The sequence below is a fragment of the Tursiops truncatus genome, chromosome 4 (genome assembly GCF_011762595.2).
Source record: "Tursiops truncatus isolate mTurTru1 chromosome 4, mTurTru1.mat.Y, whole genome shotgun sequence".
NCBI lineage: Eukaryota > Metazoa > Chordata > Mammalia > Artiodactyla > Delphinidae > Tursiops > Tursiops truncatus.
Genome location: NC_047037.1, coordinates 28,639,406 through 28,658,842, shown reverse-complemented (window position 1 = coordinate 28,658,842; position 19,437 = coordinate 28,639,406). Strand labels below are relative to the sequence as shown.

Sequence of the window (19,437 nt, the reverse complement as noted above, 5' to 3'; positions counted from 1 at the left end):
AGACGCACCGAGACACACCCACACACACACTCACACTCTACAGCTACAAAACCATCTCCTGGTGTGGAATGGCCTGGACTATGGCTTCTCAAAGGCTTCTGGGTCCTGAGAATCACTTGGCCCACTTAATAAAAACAAGTTTTAGGCCTCACCTCACAACCCCCAGGTGGGACTGAGGAACCTCAGTGAGTCTTATGATCAGGTGAGTTTGGGCCACCAACTGCAAGAGGGGCATTCAGTCTAAGACTTGGTCTGCAGCAAACCCCCTTCTCTGGATGATGAACTGGTGTTGGTTGTCTCTGATTTCTTCCAGAAACATTCAGGCACACAGGGAGAGGTGTCCAGAGGCCACCAGACCCCTCATTTCCCCTGGCTTGAGGCCTGTACTCTAAAATCCAGCCAGGCTATAGGTTCCTCACACTTGCCCATGACAGTAACATCTGAAGTGGGTTGAGAAGATATTAGAAAGGCCTGTGTATACTTATTTTATGTTAAAAGAGAAATTAAGCCTTATTGCATTAGTTTTCCAGGGTTGCCATAAAGTACTACGGAGTGGGTGGCTTAAACAACAGAAATGTATCAAGATCAAGGCGTCAGCAGGGTTGGTTTCTTCTGAGGCCTCTCGTTGGCTTGTAGTTGGCTATCTTCCCCTGTGTCTTCACATGGTCTTCCCTCTATACTTACCTGTGTCTGAATTTCCTCTTCTTATAAGGTCATCAGTCAGGTTAGATTAGGGCCCACCCTAATGGCCTCATTTTAACTTAATCACCTCTATAAAGACCCTATTTCTAAATACAGTCACATTCTAAGGGACTGGGGGTTAGGACTTCAACATATAAATTTTGGGAAACAGAATTTAGCCCATAATACTAATATATGAATTGACAGTAAAGCTTTGTAAATAGGTTTGCATATATATTGGGTAGCAGCCATGGAGACAGTGTTTGGGGCCTGTCTCGCCCAGACCTCGGTTTTCTTGCATGAAAGGGGATTGATGGCTTGTGATCGTGGAAAATGTGGACACAGAGAGCAGGCTTGGACCTGTTCACACTCCTTGTTCACTGTTGAGGGAGCCCAGGCTGCCTGTCAGACCTCTGTCATGACCCCCATGGCAGCCTCAGCCCACGAGGGTGGGCCCGTGATACCTCACCAAGTGACATCCCTTTCTTTCTGCCCCTCCTGGTGTTAGGGAGGCCTCCAGACACTTAGCTGTATGCAAAGGCAACGTTTCTGAAATTGGGGTAAGAATCAGAATCTGTAGGGGCCTTGACACCCCCAATCCCCCAACACCCCCCACCCACAAATGCCATAGAAACCGTTCTGGCTCCTCTTGGGGGAGGGGTCCCCGGAACTACGTGGACATAGCCAACAGGGAGCTCAGCCTGATGGATGAGACAGAGCACAAGACAGTATCTCCTGGTTCTCACCCCATAAACCACACCCCAGGCCTGACCCAGCTGGGTGCAGGGACACACAGAGGAAGACGACGGTGTCTCACCTCCCAAGAGGGCAGTCTGGGGCGGGAGGCAGATGTGTAACAGGTGGTTCCATAGAGGTCTCAGGGAAGCTGGAAACAGGAGTCTGAACAGGGTCCAGTCCGGGGTCAAAGGCCTGGAGGGAAGGGCACCCTACCTGGTTTCCACATCAGATTGTCCCCAGACCACAGCCTCCTGCCTCCTTGGCAGGGTCCTGGGAAGGGCCTGGCCTCCTCCTATGTTCTCCAGACCCTTCTGGCAGGCTTGGCTGGCCAGTTTGCTGAGCCAGGGCCTGGATAACCTTTGAGATTGAGGCAGTGGTACCACAAAGGGCAGTCCAAGCAGAAGGGGGCTTGCGAGCACAGCATGGAGGCGCCGTGCGGCTGGTATCTGAGGGCCACTGTGTGGTTCGGCCTGGCTGACGTGTGCGGTGTAGGCTGAGGGACAGGGGCCAAACTGAGGCAGGTCTGATGGAGGTTGGGGCTGATTCTGAAGGCTGAAAGGAGTCTGGGCAAGGTTTAGGAAAGGCCCTGGAACAAGCAGCATGCAGGGAGGAGTGAAGCTGGAGGAAAGAGACCAGTTGAGAAAGTGATTTGAGCCAAGATGGCCGTAGTGGAGACTAAGAGCTGAGGGTGAGAGCTGTGCGGAGGCGGACTCCAGGTGCTTGGTGGCCTCTAGAGTGCAGTGAGGGAGGGATCAGGGCCTTCTGCTTTCTGATTTGGGGAGCTGGGTGCCCATTACTGGGACTGGGAATCCAGAATGTGATGCAGGTCTGGGGAAGTGGGTTGTCTGTGTGAACACCTGGAAGAGCACGCACGTAGACGTAAATGTGGGCTTTTGGACCCGCCTCAGGAAGGTTTCCAAGCCCAAGGATGATGTGGAAAATCTGGAACCTACTTGGTTGAATATCCTTCTTCTGGCCTCTCCCTGCCTCCTGAGGACACACACTGTTTATGAAGACGGAGGGACGTGGCTCCCGTGTGGTAGGGACAGAGTGACCCTTGTCCACAATTTCAGAGCACGGTGTCTCTATCTTACACGTGGACCCTTCAGCACACCTTCTTCCTGTTTTAAGAACTGGTGTTCTTGCATGAATGGGGATTGATGGCTTCTGACCTCCTTTGAGAAGTATTTTTACTAATTAACCAGTAGTCAGGGGGTTGAAGAAAAGGTCTTGAGGGCCTCGCAGCCATGCAAGTCATCACCCAGCACCCAGCGCGTGAGGGTGGATCCCAGCCCCCCTGCTGCTCGCCCGGCTGTGTGTGCACCTTGCTCTAATTTGCACCAAGTCCCTGTGAGGGGACGGAGGCCAAGGCCAGGCTGAGCCAGAGCCCAGAGGCCATCGCTCTCCCCTGCCAGGCCACAGCGGTCCGTTCTCAATGGAGCTGTTCTTTCCAGCCCCATTAGGCTCCTTCTCAACACTTCGCTCCAAGCTGCTGCCTCCGGGTGGTCAGAGAAGTTGCTTTCCCTCACTGGGTCTCCTTGTCCCCACCTGTAAAAACCTGTTAAAGGGGGTTGTTTCTGGTCCAACTTGAGAGACCTGCTCCTCCTCTGGTTCCCTTCCATGGAACATACAGCTCAAGGAAAGGATTCTTCTGCTTTAGAAGGGGTGACGCGTGAAGATGCTGGGGAGCCCCTTGACTTGTGGACGTGGCCCGGCCACATGGAGAGAAGGCAGTTCGTCTTCTGAACAGGGGAGCGGCTGCTGCCTGCTGTTTACATGCGAATGTTCCTCTCACTCAGTTTTTAGACATATTTTTCAAGAAATAAGGAGCCTCGGGCTTCCCTGGTAGCACAGTGGTTGAGAGTCCGCCTGCCGATGCAGGGGACGCGGGTTCGTGCCCCGGTCCGGGAAGATCCCACATGCCGCGGAGCGGCTGGGCCCGTGAGCCATGTCCGCTGAGCCTGCGCGTCCGGAGCCTGTGCTCCGCAATGGGAGAGGCCACAAGAGTGAGAGGCCCGCGTACCGCAAAAAAAAAAAAAAAAAGAAAGAAATAAGGAGCCTCTTCGATCAGCCCACCTTGCCAGGGCTGGGGGCCGTGGACAGCACAGTGACCAAACTGGAACCCTTGATCCCACAGAGCTGGTGACACCCCAGCTCCACCACTCACCTAGCTGTCGGCCTCGAAGGCTCAGTTTCTACATGCATTTGCGATGAGTTGAGTCTGAAAAGCTGCTTGTTCGAAGCCTGGCACGAGTACATGCTCAGGGGGGCTGTCACTGTATCCTCCTCAATTTCCCAGGCCTCCTAACTCTCCCTTTTTCTAATACGAAACTCATTACCAAATGGCCCAGCAGCAAACATGGCTCCAGGGATGGACGGCTGCCGGGGGCAGCACCCGTCGGAGACTCCTGCCTGGCCCTCAACCCTTCCTGGGGTTCCGTTCATGGAATTCCAGCTCTAGTGCTCCAGAAACTTCCCGTCTGGTCTTCAGAGTCAGTCCTTCATGCTCTGGGCTCTTCAAGACCCTTCCTGGGGTAACTTTTGCTGCTTGATGCCTCCCCGCCCCCGAGGCCTGGGCCCTGGCTGGAGTTCCAAGGCTGCCTCCCGGATCTGTGGACGATCTGCCCCATGTTTATGGGTTGCTCATTGAGCCCGAGACAGCAGGCAGAGCCGGCCCCTCTGTGGGAATGTCCCCAGTGACTTTGGGGGAGCCACTGGGAGGTGTGAGCTGCGCCCCGATGACCCGTGAAGGCCGCCACCCAGCCACACAGAGGAGCAGGGGACTGGGGCCTTGCCTGCCCTTCTGCCTGCTCCCCCCACCCCGCCATTCAGAGTTACTTCTCCTGGCAGAGTCCCAAGGATTTTTAAATCTCAGGAAACCTAGAGCTCATAGCCCAGAAGTGTCCCCACGAGCTGGAGGAAAGTGCTTCCCCACTCCCCTTCCTCTATGGCAAATAGAGAAGAGACAGTTAAGATGTTTCCTGCCCCAGTGGGAACTATTAAAGGGACAAAGCCCTGTTCTCTTTAAACACCCTGTCACTTCAAGTCAAGGGGATGAGACTTGCGTCCCTTGGGCCACACTGGGAGTCAGGGCTCAGCTCCGGTGTACCCTCTTTCTGTAGGATGCCAGGTGGGACTGAGAAGTCCCATCCCAGTGTGCCCGGGGTCACTGGTCCTTGAAATGCTCACAGTGAAAAACCAAGGAACTCAGCCAGGACACGGGGTGTTTCAAGACCCCAGATTCACCCACTCCATTCTTTTGCCCATACTGTGTTTACTTTCTAAAGTAACTGGTTAAAAATCTCATTTTTCCGGTTATAAAAGTGCAAATATCCCCATGTTAGAAAATTTGGAAATGTCTACAAGTAAATATTAGAGTAAGCATTTACATTCCTGCCACCCGGAGGTACACCCTATGTTTGGGTGCACTTCCTTTGTATAAAAGGTCTATGAAAAGTCTTTTGAAAACTTGTACCTTTGAAAAATTTTTTGTTTTTATGTCCTTAACATTGTCTTACAGACATCCTTCAAAAACATTCTTAAGGATTATGATATCCTTAACACGAATAGACCAGAAGTTACCTGACCATTTCTGTAACATCACTATTTTGGTTATGTCCCAGTTTGCCCTGTTTTTGTGGCAGGCCGAGGTGGGTGGTGTTTCCTCTATCTGTCTGGAATTTCTCCCTTGATCTGTCAGTCTGACTCCCTTGACTCCTCCTTCAAGTCCAAGCTCAGTCACCCGTACTGGAACCCTTCTCTCACACCCACTCCACTTCCCGTGTTGATTTGCACTTACCTATTTTTATGTCCACTTTTCCTCCAGATCGAATGTTCTTTACAGGTGTGTTTCTTGTTCCTGTCTGTACACTCAGCTCCTCGCTCAGTGCCCAGTTCATATAGGCATTCAATAAAAATCTGTGGGGCTTCCCTGGTGACGCAGTAGTTAAGCATCCGCCTGCCAATGCGAGGGACACGGGTTCGAGCCCTGGTCCGGGAAGATCCCACATGCCGCGGAGCAACTGAGCCTGTGCGCCACAACTACTGAGCCTGTGCTCTGGAGCCCACGAGCCACAACTACTGAGCCCACGTGCCACATCTACTGAAGCCCGTGTGCCTAGAGCCTGTGCTCTGCAACAAGGGAAGCCACTGCAATGAGAAGCCCGTGCAGTGCAACAAAGAGTAGCCCCCGCTCGCCGCAACTAGAGGAAGCTCGCGCGCAGCAACGAAGACCCAACGCAGCCAAAAATAATAAATACAAATAAAATAAATTTATTAAAAAAAATCTGTGGCATGAATGCCACAGTGAACGTCTGCAATGTAAATCTCAGTCCCTGTCTCTCCAGTTCTTTACACAGATTACACGTTAAACCGACCTGTCAAAACTTAAGGACTTTAAAGATCCTCATTCCCACCTCACCTTGGCCTTATCAGCACAGAGGAGGAGGATGAAGCAGATGATGATGTTTGGCCTTTTACTAGTTTTATAAGTAAGAGGATAAATTTTTTTTTTTTTTTTTTTTTTTTGCGGTATGCGGGCCTCTCACTGTTGTGGCCTCTCCCATTGCGGAGCACAGGCTCCGGACGCACAGGCTCAGCGGCCATGGCTCACGGGCCCAGCCGCTCCACGGCATGTAGGATCCTCCCGGACCGGGGCATGAACCCGTATCCCCTGCATCGGCAGGTGGACTCCCAACCACGGCGCCACCAGGGAAGCCCAGAGGATAAATTTTTTACCCTCCAGGCTGTACCAGACCTCACTGGATCACTGAACTCTCTGACGACTTAGGATTACACCCAGGTCTCCTCAAAACGACTCTGCAGCTAGCTCAGGGCAGTCCGTCTCTGCTCCGAGCCCTTATTCCTCAGCAAGGGTGACAGGCTCCTGGCACCCGCATTCTCCTCACCGATGACTCTCTTTGGAGTTTTATCTGCTCTGTCGTCCTGCTGGGTCCAGCCGACTCAGGCCAGTTCTCAGGCTGGGTGTGCTGTTAAGGAATCTATGGATTCTAGAACAGTGCTAGACAGAATTCCAAGCTGGCAAAGCAATTGTTTCCCTTAAGGCACTTTTAGCAGGGTGATGTTAAGCAGAAGAGTTGGGCAGATTTAAAAGCAGTTTTCATGGTTAAATGTTAACCTCGCAAGAACAGAGAAAAAAAGGGATGAAAGTCAGTGCTTCATCAGGAGAAAAGCGAATGAAATGAGGGACCGTTTTCTGGTAGAGGAGAAACCACTGCAGAGGCAGCCACAGAGCAGGGCCTGTCTCAGGAGGACGACAGCCCAGCGCGGCCTCCTTGTGTCCCATCCCTGCAGGACACCGGAAAAGGGTCTTCTCTCTTCTTTGCGGGTGGGGAGGGGGTCGGCAACATCAGTTGAGTCGGCAGGAGTGCGTGTATAAGAATGCCCTTTGGGCTTTTTTGCAACGGGTTTGCCGCCAGGACACAGGTGTCGTGAAACCCACCGCTAAACCTAAGCAAAAATGGGAAAGGAGAAGACCACATCCACATCGTTGTCATTGGACACGTAGGTTCAGAGAAGTCCACCGCTACTGGCCATCTGATCTACAAATGTGGTGGCATCGACAAGAGAACCACTGAAAAGTTCGAGAAGGAGGCTGCCGAGATGGGGAAGGGCTCCTTCAAGTATGCCTGGGTCTTGGACAAACTGAAAGCTGAACGCGAGCGTGGTATCACCATTGAAATCTCCCTGTGGAAATTCGAGACCAGTAAGTACTATGTGACCATGACGGATGCCCCAGGACACAGAGGCTTCATCAAAAACATGATTACAGGGCTTCCCTGGCGGCGCAGTGGTTGAGAGTCCGCCTGCCGATGCAGGGGACATGGGTTCGTGCCCCGGTCCGGGAGGATCCCACATGCCGCGGAGCGGCTGGGCCTGTGAGCCATGGTCGCTGATCCTGCGCGTCCGGAGCCTGTGCTCCGCAACAGGAGAGGCCCGCGTACCGCTAAAAAAACAAACAAACAAACAAAAAAACAAAAAAAAACATGATTACAGGCACATCCCAGGCTGACTGTGCTGTCCTGATTGTTGCTGCTGGCGTTGGTGAATTTGAAGCAGGTATTTCCAAGAATGGGCAGACCTGTGAGCATGCCCTTGTGGCCTACACTCTGGGTGTGAAACAGCTAATTGTTGGAGCTAACAAAATGGATTCCACTGGTCCACCCTACAGCCAGAAGAGATACGAGGAAATTGTAAAGGAAGTCAGCACCTACATTAAGAAAGTTGGCTACAACCCCGACACAGAAGCATTTGTGCCAATTTCTGGCTGGAACGGTGAAAACATGCTGGAGCCAAGTGCTAACATGCCGTGGTTCAAGGGGTGGAGAGTCACCCGTAAGGATGGCAATGCCAGTGGAGGCACACTGCTTGAAGCTCTGGATTGCATCCCGCCACCAACTCGCCTAACTGACAAGCCCTTGCGTCTGCCCCTCCAGGACGTCTACAAAATTGGTGGTATTGGCACTGTCCCTGTGGGTCGAGTGGAGACTGGTGTTCTCAAACCTGGCCTGGTGGTCACCTTTGCTCCAGTCAACGGGACAACTGAAGTGAAGTCTGTTGAAATGCACCATGAAGCTTTGAGTGAAGCCCTTCCTGGGGACAGTGTGGGCTTCCATGTCAAGAACGTGTCTGTCAAAGATGTTCATCATGGCAGTGTGGCTGGTGAGAGCAAAAATGACCCACCGACGGAAGCAGCTGGCTTCACGGCTCAGGTGATTATCTTGAACCATCCAGGCCAAAGCAGTGCTGGCTGTGCACCTGTCTGGATTGTCACACAGTTCACATTGCCTGCAAGTTTGCTGAGCTGAAGGAGAAGATTGATCGTCATTCTGGGAAAAAGCTGGAAGATGGCCCCAAATTCTTGAAATCTGGTGATGCTGCCATCGTTGATATGGTTCCTGGCAAACCCATGTGTGTTGAGAGCTTCTCTGACTATCCTCCTCTGGGCCTTTTTGCTGTTCATGACATGAGACAGACGGCTGCAGTGGGTGTCATCAAAGCAGTGGACAAGAAGGTCGCTGGAGCTGGCAAGGTCACCAAGTCTGCCCAGAAAGCTCAGAAGGCTAAATGAACGTTATCCCCAATACCTGCCACCCCAGTCTTAATCAGTGGTGGAAGAACGGCCCCAGAACTGTTTGTCCAATTGGCCATTTAAGTTTAATAGCAAAAGACTGGTTAATGATAACAACGCATCCTAAAACCTTCCGAAGGAAAGGAGAATGTGTTGTGGACCGTTTGTTTTGTGTGTGGCAGTTTAAGTTATTAGTTTTTAAAATCAGTACTTTTTAATGGAAACAACTTGATCAAAAATCTGTCACAGAATTTGAGACCCATTAAAAAAGTTTAATGAGAAAAAAAGTGCCCTTTGCGGGACTTCCCTGGTGGTCCAGTGGTTAAGACTCCGCGCTTCCAGTGGAGGAGGTGCAGGTTCGATCCCAGGTCTGGGAGCTAAGATCCCACATGCCTCATGGTCATAAAACCAAAACATAAAACAGAAGCAATATTGTAACAAATTCAATAAATGGTCCACATCAAAAAAAAATCTTGAAAAAAAAAAAAAGCCAGGCTTCCCTGGTGGCGCAGTGGTTGAGGGTCCGCCTGCCGGTGCGGGGGACACGGGTTTGTGCCCCGGTCTGGGAGGATCCCACATGCCGCGGAGCGGCTGGGCCCGTGAGCCATGGCCGCTGGGCCTGCGCGTCCGGAGCCTGTGCTCCGCAACGGGAGAGGCCACAACAGTGAGAGGCCTGCGTACCGCAAAAAAAAAAGCCCTTTGGAACAGAGGCGTGAGGCTTTCTTTCTTTTTCTTTTTCCTAGCAAAAAGGGTGTGTACCTGGGTCTTTGTACATATGTACATGTGATTCTGTGGATGGGTCTCTAGTTCTGCGTGTGTGTGCGTCTGTGTGTGTACATGTGTCTTTGTGTGTCTGTGTATATCTTGGTGTGTATGTCTGCATGTGTGTGTCCACCCACCTCTGTATGTCTGTGTGTCTCTCTGTGTCCATACACACCTGCTTCCACGGGAGGAGCCACCGTCCCTGTGTGAGGGAGCAAGCAGGGGTCACCTAGTGACAGGCAAGCTCTGTAAGTGAAGCTCTCCAATCCCCCTGCCTCCTGAGAGGGTCTGGTGGCCAGAAGCTCCTGTCCAGGCTTCTCAAACCCCAGCCCATCTGTGGACCCCACCCCCCAACGGGATGCAGCCGTCACTCTGGCTCCATTTCCTCAACTGCTATGGAATCATTTTTCCTAAAGAGTTTAAGAAATAAAGCACGTGACCACCCAAAGGGAAGCACCGATGTGGGCCATGTTGGTGGCCTCTGCTAGTCTGGAATTCTTAGACTCAGTTTGATTTCCAATCTTTCTCTCCTCTCTAAGCTGTCATTACCACCACTCTCTTGACAATGTCTGAAAACGCCATCATTAAATTATTAGCCCACTTTGCCTGGAAGGCTTTGGCCCAAGTGCACTAAAGAAGCATGACTGTGTTGGTTTAGGGAGGCCTTCCATGCAGACTGAGGCCCCTTCTTGCTGAAACTTCCCCGAGGGCTCCTGCAGGCGGAATAGCAAGCATCTGAGATCCTGGTGATTTGACCACGGCCCCGACAACTTTCGAATTTTCCAGGCCTGCTTTGGGGAAATGCTCATACCTGTACTACGTCAGTCAGAAGAGTGTTCATGTTTCTATGGAGACGAACCTTCCAGAGCTCGGTCTCCATTTAGAAGTAGATTTTTGTCCATTATCTCCTTGATTGTAGATCCTATGGGCAGCACAGGAATGAGAAGCTTCACTCCTCTCGGTCAGGAGAAACCTGAGGCTGCAGGAAGGGAGTGAGGACACCTTCTAGGGGCAAGGGCAGTGCCTCAGGCTAGGCAGAATTGTGATATTGTGTTTTTCACCTGTTAGCTTTTGCCTCCCTTTGCTCTTTGTGGTCCAAAAGATTTGTAAAAGAATTGAGGGCCATAGGCTGCTGGTAGGAATTTGATGTTCTCCTAGGAGTGACAGCTGGAAACACAGGCTGTGACTCTCTAGCCTTGGTCAGGAACCCCAGGGAGCAGAAAAGCCACCTAGTTCCAGGGCTGGAACAGGTCCTCTAGCCTGGGGGGCCCTGTGTGCTCATGCTTCCACATCCTCCACCGCCAGGATCAGGACAAGCTGGCGAACTTGTTAAAGATGCAAGTTTCCAGGCCCCGACCAAGAATCCACATTTTTTTTTTTTTTGCGGTACACGGGCCTCTCACTGTTGTGGCCTCTCCCGCTGCGGAGCACAGGCTCCGGACGCGCAGGCTCAGCGGCCATGGCTCACGGGCCCAGCCGCTCCGCGGCATGTGGGATCCTCCCGGACCGGGGCACGAACCTGTGTCCCCCGCATCGGCAGGTGGACTCTCAACCACTGCGCCACCAGAGAAGCCCAAGAATCCACATTTTCACCAGCTCTCCAGGTGGTGTTTTTATACAGAAAAGTTTGAGAATCGCTCAAACTCAGAGTCTAGCCCTTTGCGTTGCCTGGTGGTTTGAGTGTCTCTCTTCCTAGCTGGTCCCAAGGACTCCCGGCTACCCCCAGCCTCATGGGAATTGGTACAAAAGTGACTTTAGGACTCAGTCTGACAGTGAGCCATGTGGCGTCTTTTTCTGCCTTCCCTTTGTTTACCTGGCGAGGGAAAGTCACACAGAGAGGCTCTGACCGGGCTGCTTTGCCCCACCTCACTGTGGAGCTCCTGCATTGGGCAGAGTTTCCCGTGGAGCCTCACAGGCATTGGGCCCAGCCTATCTGTGACTCATTATCTGGGGGCACAGATCTCTCAGCCAATCAGCGGAGGCCAGAGAAACAAGAATCTACGTGGTCCTTCCCCCTCCACCTCAACCACTTGCGCTGTGTTATCCTCTTCTCATCTTCTGTTCCGCCTTCTCAGTGGTCTCCCAAAGTGCAGAGCAGCAGGCACTAGGAGACCCAGGGAATTTGCCAGGCTTTGGGTCAGACAGAACTGGACACACAGCCCATGCGATCTTGTTCTTGGCATGTACCTGAGGTCAGAAGTGTCAGTGTTCGTACCTCTGAGGTCTGTACGACTTCCATCAAGAATCACCATTTCTGGAGCATTTACTCTGAGTCAGGAAGGGTACTGAGCTCCTTACATGCATTGTTTTATTTAGTTTTCTCAGGAACTTTGTGAAGTTGGTAGTATTGTACCCATCTGTGGTTGAGAAAACTGAGGTTTAAAGCGATGGAATTTTAAATGCAAAAGAGATAGGTTAGAAAAACACTGAGAAATGGACTTCAAATGTTGATATTTCAGATGGCTTAAGGGGAGGGGAAACAGATGAGAGAAAGATTTGAAGGCTGGGCTCAGGTGAGAAAATCTGAGTTCTGGTCACCTGACTGATCTTGGCAAGTACTAGTCTCTGAGCCTCTCCTCATATGTAAAACAGGGATAATTGCATCTTTGCTGTTCACTTTATACAGCATGAGGAGGATCAAATGAAAGTGTCTGTGGAACCCTTAGCTAGAAAGCATGGCCTACCGGTGAAGCCTCAGGTCCCATGAGGGCAGTCCTCTGTCCAATTAGACTTTCTGTAAGAGAGGAAAACAGTGGTATGTAATGTTTTCTTAAGAGGAGTGAGTGGTGGAGTGGAAAAGCACAGACAGACGTAGATCTGGGTCACAGCTGTAGCACTCCACAGCTGGTGATTCTAAGTAACCTCTCAGCCTCAGTTTCCTTATCTGGAAAATGGGTCTAATAAAGGATTAAGATGAGTATTAAATAACATGAACTCAAAAAGGCTGAAAATAGGATGAAAAAAATACAACTGGGTAACTTTGAAGCAAAAGAAAGCTGTAGTAGCAATTTTCATCTTAGACAAGATAGACTGTAACTCGGATATATCTTTAAGACAAAGAAAGATGTTATATGCTCATAAAGGGAGCCATAATTAAGATATAATCATCATGGTCATATATGTACTGCATAATATAAACCTGAAATATAAACCAACAGCTGACAGAACTGCATAGAGAAGTAGATAAGTCAGCATTTTGGCTTGAAAATTTTCATATATTCCTCTTTGAACATGGAAAATCAAGTAGACAAAAAGTAAGCAAAAGTAAGCGAAAGACTATTAAAAAGTAAGCGAAAGACTATTAAAAGGAAATGATTAATAACTTGATCATACATGGAACAACCATAGAAATTAATCATGTGCCAGGCCACCAAGGAATTATCACTATATTCCTCTTTGAACATGGAAAATCAAGTAGACAAAAAGTAAGCAAAAGTAAGCGAAAGACTATTAAAAAGTAAGCGAAAGACTATTAAAAGGAAATGATTAATAACTTGATCATACATGGAACAACCATAGAAATTAATCATGTGCCAGGCCACCAAGGAATTATCACTATATTCCTCTTTGAACATGGAAAATCAAGTAGACAAAAAGTAAGCAAAAGTAAGCGAAAGACTATTAAAAAGTAAGCGAAAGACTATTAAAAGGAAATGATTAATAACTTGATCATACATGGAACAACCATAGAAATTAATCATGTGCCAGGCCACCAAGGAATTATCACTATATTCCAGTGAATTGCCACCCTACAGACTGTTCAGATCATAAAGAAGTTAAATTAGGTAAAAAAAAATAGGTATAGATATCTCGTGCATCTAGATATTTTAAAATATTACTATTTTAAAAAATCATTGTTTAAGAGGAAGTCATAATGGAAATTACAAAAACTGAGAGCTGAATAATGATGAATAATGATGAAAACTGTTAAAAATTGTAAGGGAATTTATAACTTTGAATTTATCATGAAACAAGAAAAACTGAAAATAAATGATTCAACTCTAAAACTCATAGAGTTGACCCTAAGAACATAAAAGAACAACAGATTTCGATCAAAGAAATAAGAAGTAAGGAAGGAAATGATAAATATAGGGATGAAAATGAACAAAAAATTTTTAAAGGTAAAGGGGAAAGAAAATTATTAACAACTGAAGTTCATTCTCTCAGAAGATTAATATAATAGACAAAACTTTGTCAAGCTTGATCATGAAAAAAATAGAAAATAAAATATAGAATGAAAAAAGGCAGAAATAACTACAGATATAACAGATTAAAAGAGCAAAATATTGTAAATGACTATATATCAAGACACATGAAAACCTGGATGAACTAGACACATTTCTAGAAAAATATAAATGCCAAGATTACCAGACTAAGATCAGTAGACCTTGAATACACCGTTAACCTCTACAGAGAGACATGGTAATTTACCACCCACAAAAGTCTCAGGCTAAGATGGTTTCAGAGGTAAGATATGCTAAATTCCATCGATCAGATAATTCCTATATTTACAAGTTGTTTCAGAAAATAGGAGGATAAGGATAGCTGTCCCACTCATTTTACAATTTATCATAAAATCTTTATACCAAAACCAGATAGGAATTGTACAAGAGCAAAAGCTGTAGGTATCACTTTGGATCATTAGTGTATAAAGCCTAAATGAAATATCAGGCCAGCTAAATATTTCCAGTAGGGTTTATCCTGGGAACTAGTGATGGTCCTGTTTTAGAAAGAAATATCAGTTAAGTTGACCACATTAATGGATGAAAGGAAAAAAAATAACATGATTATCTCAATAGATATGAGAAAGTATTGAATATAGTTCAATACCCATTTATAATGAGAGCTCTTGGAAATTTAGGAATTGAAAAGAACTTCCTCAGTCTGATAGAGGCTGTCCTCCAAAATCTATAGCAAAAATTGTGCTTAATGGAGAAACTTTCTTTTTTTTTTTTTTTTTTTTGTGCGGTACACGGGCCTCTCACTGTTGTGGCCTCTCCCGTTGCGGAGCACAGGCTCTGGACACGCAGACTCAGAAGCCATGGCTCATGGGCCCAGCCGCTCCGCAGCATGTGGGATCTTCCCAGACTGGGGCATGAACCCGTGTCCCCTGCATTGGCAGGTGGACTCTCAACCACTGCGCCACCAGGGAAGCCCTGGAGAAACTTTCTTTTGTGATCAGGAACCAGACAGAGCTGCTTTCTATCACCAGTGTGCCTGCGTAGTACCAGAGGACTGGCCAAGAGAAGCAAGTAAGGATAAGAATGGGGAGCGGAAAGAAAAAAATTGTTATTATTTGGAGATTATAAATGTTTGTAAGTTACCTATGAGAATTAACAAGCAATTAGAACTAGTAACAACTTTCAACAAAAGTTGCCCAGAAAATGAAATACCATTTTTAATAACTATAAAACCCACAAAGTAACAAAAAATGTACAGGACTTTGGTAGAAAAAAAAGTTATGATCCTAAATGTGAATACAATCAAATGTGAATAAATAAAGGGAAATATTCTGTTCATGGATGCAAAATGTAGTAAAGAGATCAGTCCTCCCACAAATTAATCTATATATTCAGGAATACAACAATCAAAATCTCAGGAGGATTTTGGCAGGGAGACTGACAAGATGATTCTAAAATTCATATGGAAGTATAAATACCTACTATTATCTAAATCAGTTTGAAAAAGAAAAGCAAAAGGAGGGGAATCACCCTACCCAGATCATATTGTAAAGCCGTAGAGATTAAAACAGTGTGGTACTGATGCAGAAACAGGCAAACAGACCATGGAGGTCAATGCCAAGTCCTGAAACACACCAATGTACACATGGGAAGCTGATGTGTGAGGGAAGTAGCTTCACTAGTTAGGAGGAAACATGGGCTTCTTTCTTTTCCTCCCTCGCTCCCTCCCTTCCTTCCTTTTTTGTATGTTATTATAAAATTGCCTTAGTGAAGATAAAACTACCATACGACCCAGAATCCCACTACTGGGCATATACCCTGAGAAAACCATAATTCAAAAAGAGTCATGTACCACAATGTTCATTGCAGCTCTATTTACAATAGCCAGGACATGGAAGCAACCTAAGTGTCCATCAACAGATGAATGGATAAAGAAGATGTGGCACATATATACAGTGGAATATTACTCAGCCATAAAAAGAAACGAAATTGAGTTATTTGTAGTGAGGTAGATGGACCTGGAGTCTGTCATACAAAGTGAAGTAAGTGAGAAAGAGAAAAACAAATACTGTATGCTAACACATATATATGGAATCTAAAAAAAAAAAAAAAAAAAAAAAGGTTCTGAAGAACCTAGGGGCAGGACAGGAATAAAGATGCAGACATAGAGAATGGACTTGAGGACACAGGGAGGGGGAAGGGTAAGCTGGGACGAAGTGAGAGAGTGGCATGGACATATATACACTACCAAACGTAAAACAGATAGCTAGTGGGAAGCAGCCGCACAGCACAGGGAGATCAGCTCGGTGCTTTGTGACCACCTAGAGGGGTGGGATAGGGAGGGTGAGAGGGAGATGCAACAGGGAGGAGATATGGGGATATATGTATATATATAGCTGATTCACTTTGTTATACAGCAGAAACTAACACAAAATTGTAAAGCAATTATACTCCAATAAAGATGTTTAAAAAAAATTGCCTTAGTGAGAGTGTGGAGAGAAATTATGCACCTATCTCACCTGCTATAAAAAAAATTCCAGACAGATTTTAAATGCGAAAACTAAAACACAAAACCAGTAGATAACAACATAGAATACGGGCTTCCCTGGTGGCGCAGTGGTTGAGAGTCTGCCTGCCGATGCAGGGGACACGGGTTCGTGCCCCGGTCCGGGAAGATCCCACATGCCGCGGAGCGGCTGGGCCCGTGAGCCATGGCCACTGAGCCTGCGCGTCCGGAGCCTGTGCTCCGCAGCGGGAGAGGCCACAACCGTGAGAGTCCCGCGTACCGCAAAAAAAAAAGTAGAATAACTTTGAGAATTTGGAGTAGGGAAAGGTCCAGATTATAATGGGAGAACAGACTCATTTGTCTTCATGGAATTGAGGAAGCATGGTGTAAGCAGCTGCCCCATGAATGTCAACATTTCCTTCCCTGGTCCAGGACTTACTCAGGGGCAGTCACAAAGAAGGTGGCCCGGCCCTTGTGTTGGCTCCCTGGGGAGGGATGACATGGCTGAGATTCGGACCCAGGGAGGCCCTACAGGTGCCTAAGGCAGAATAAGCTGTCTTGATGGTCTCTTATTTTCTTTGTCTGAATCGCTGCTCTGGTCAGGGGTTCAGACTCACTCTGGGGGAATCTTTTAGACAGGAGCCTCAAATACAGGCATGGGTGGCCAGGAGAGACCATGACAACGTCCTCAGAGTGGGCCCTGGGCATTCCATTGCTGTCCTCAGTGTCAGGGTGAGTGTGGGTCACTCTAATGCAGGGTTGGGCAGGTCATCGGTACCTCACATCAACCCTGACTGAACCTCAGGATCACGCCAGGAACTTGTTAAAAATAAATTGGAAGGCCCACGCCTACTGATTCAGTAGGCGTGAGGCAGTGCAGGAATCTGCGTCTGACTAGATCCCAAGTGTGGGCAAAAGCTGGATCACCTTTCCAGGGTTCAGCTGATCAGAGCTTCTCAGCTTCCCGGGGTGAGAATCACATGGACGGGGGTGGAGGACGTTGGAAGGGGTACGCACATAGGGTGTGTGGGGACGGGATGGGAAGTGCAGTGTTGGGACAGCAGGAAGGGTGTGAGGGGTCCAGCCCGTAGGCTTGGGCACAAGAGGAGCAGAGGCACCAGTGACAGCCCCACTGTAAGCAAACTCCCCTTTGTGGCGGTGCCCCTCCCCCACCTTGGTGCTGATCCTGTACTGGAATAGCCTGTTAATTGCATGCTTCCTTCACCAACCTGAGCACTCCTTGAGGACAAGACCTTGCATTCATTCATTCATACATTCATTCATTCCACAAATAGTTATTAAGACATTCATACACCAGGGACAAGTGCTAACAGGAAGCACGGCTGAGTCAGCCCACCAGAGCTTGTGGTCTGGTAAGGAGGCAGGTGGAAGACCAAGCGGCTCTAATAAGGTGTGTTGAAAGCTGTGATGGAGAAGCAGCAACACGTACTAGGGACACCTAGCCCCAGCTTGAGCGACCTGGAAAGGCTGCCTGGAAGAAGGGAAGTCTAAGAGGGTGGTGAATGGAGCAATCACCATGGAGAAAGAGGTCTGTTTCAGACCCACGTGCAGGAGTTTTTACTTCAGTGCTGGGCAGTGAGTGTAATAGGGAGAAATGGAAGGGTCTCACCCTACACTTGGCTGGAACCCAGCTTGGGACCTGGCCCAGGGCAGCTGCAGTGCATGTGTGGTGAACTGGCCGGGCTGACCCTGGCTCCTGGCCCCCTACTCCTCCGATGATTCCCTTCTGTTCCTGGGCTGGGCTGGCTCCCCTTCTGGGAACCAGGCAGTATTTTTCTGGCAGCACCTGGGAATATTAGACGCTTCTCCAAGTTGGTATGGGCCACACTGCCCAGAGGTGGGGAAACTGAGGCTGGGCGAATGGCGTCATGTCCCAGGAGTCTCAGAAGCACTGAGCTCCCCTGAACTGTCAAGGCTGTTAAAAACTGCTCCTGAGAGAATGAAATCTCTCTCCGTCTCCTCCTGGGCGAGTGGCCTAGGCCTAGGTCTGCGTTTGGGCCCTCGGGGCATCCCCGGAACTAGCTCAGGGCCTGGCACTTGGCAGGACTGCACCAGGTGTGTGAACTGCATGGACGCGTTTACTCAGTCCCTGGACAGTGCGCCTTCCGAGCCCCCAGGTGGGAAGGGCAGGCCCTTTCTCCACCTTCGGAGGTCCCAGGCCCACCGCGGATCTGATCCGGAGTTGGCCTCGTCCTCCGGGGACTTGCGGCACGGTGATAGTGATGGCCGTCCCTTCCGTTTTACTGATCCGTGTTCTGTGCCGGGCACCCATACACTCTTACGCTGTCCATCCCAGAAAACCCTGGTGGCGGTGCAGGGGCGGCCCTCGTAAGGGGTGGGTAGTGCACTCAGCAGACATATTCCGAGACTGAGACTTGTGGGGAGGGGGTTCGGCACCCTCAGAATCAGGTTACGCGATGGTTAGGCGACAGGATTGTCAATTCCCCTCAGGGACCCCGCCCCACCCCCCACCCAAGGGATGTGGCGGGACTCACCCAGCAGGCCCTGGAGGGAGCTGTGCTGTGACCATAGGATCTGGCCCAGGGGCCTCCCTGCCGGGGACGGGGGGGCCGAGAGCCAAGGAGGGGCACGTCCACTCCCCCGTTGCCCCTAGAAACAACACGGTGCCCCTTTTGGCCTTTTATATTGGCACCAGTTACCTCTGGAGTCAGCACAATCACAATATATTAAGTGAAAAAAGCAGCCTGCAAAAAAGCACTGTGACCTCAATTTCTGTGGAAACTGCACATACTGGTTTCTGGAAAAGACTGGAAGGAAACGCATCAACCTGGTAATGACAGCTATCACCGGGCGGCGTTCTCTCATAAAAGCTTTTCCCTTTCGTTTAGCTGTATTTGCTAATTTTTTCTACAGGGGCTATGATTACTTGTGTCATTAAAGGGAATAAGGGGGACAGAATCTGCAAGAAGCAAACTCGGGTGTCACCCTGGGGAAGGCCCGGGTTGGGGTTCTGCGCTTCCACTGGGAAGGTGGGCTAGGGGCGAGGGGAGGGCGGAGGGTCGCGGCAGAACTGCCCCTCTGTGCCTCCTGAGCCAGGAGCTGGCGGTCAAGGTCAGGTCAGTGTCAGGCTGCACGTGGGCACCTTCGGGCTGGTTGTCCCCCCGCCTGGCCGCCTGCTGCACTCCTTGAGGACAGGCCAGCTTCCAGTTTCCAGGGTAAGTCAGTGCAGCTCTGTGCTTGGGAGTGGGAACCCACCTGGTTCCGCAGGGCGGGCAGGTCTCAAGTCTAACTTCCCCTCGGGGCTTCTGTTCCCTAGATCCACTTCCCGGACGTGGAGCGGGTCGAGTGGGCCAACAAGGTAAGGTCAGGGTGGGCCTGGGGGCACCAGCCTCACTCCAGGCTTCGTCCTCCCTTGCAGCCCTGGCTGAGTCACCCGAAGCCTGGACGGGGCGGGCAGCGCATGGACAAGGCGGTCCTGGTGGGAGCCCTGCCCGGGG

The 19,437-nt window shown here is 49.4% G+C and overlaps 1 protein-coding gene and 1 pseudogene across 4 annotated transcripts in view; both read left to right on the top strand.

Annotated features, from left to right (window-relative positions):
* Positions 1-19,437, top strand: part of ESYT3 (extended synaptotagmin 3) — a 57,759-nt gene that overhangs the window by 1,123 nt on the left and 37,199 nt on the right. For all 4 annotated transcript variants that reach the window (XM_019934233.3, XM_019934232.3, XM_019934231.3 and 1 more), the window contains exon 2: positions 19,257-19,298. In XM_019934233.3, coding sequence (XP_019789792.1) covers positions 19,257-19,298 — 42 coding nt within the window. The remainder of the gene's footprint in view (positions 1-19,256; positions 19,299-19,437) is intronic.
* On the top strand, positions 6,877-19,250 carry LOC141278507 (elongation factor 1-alpha 1 pseudogene; annotated as a pseudogene).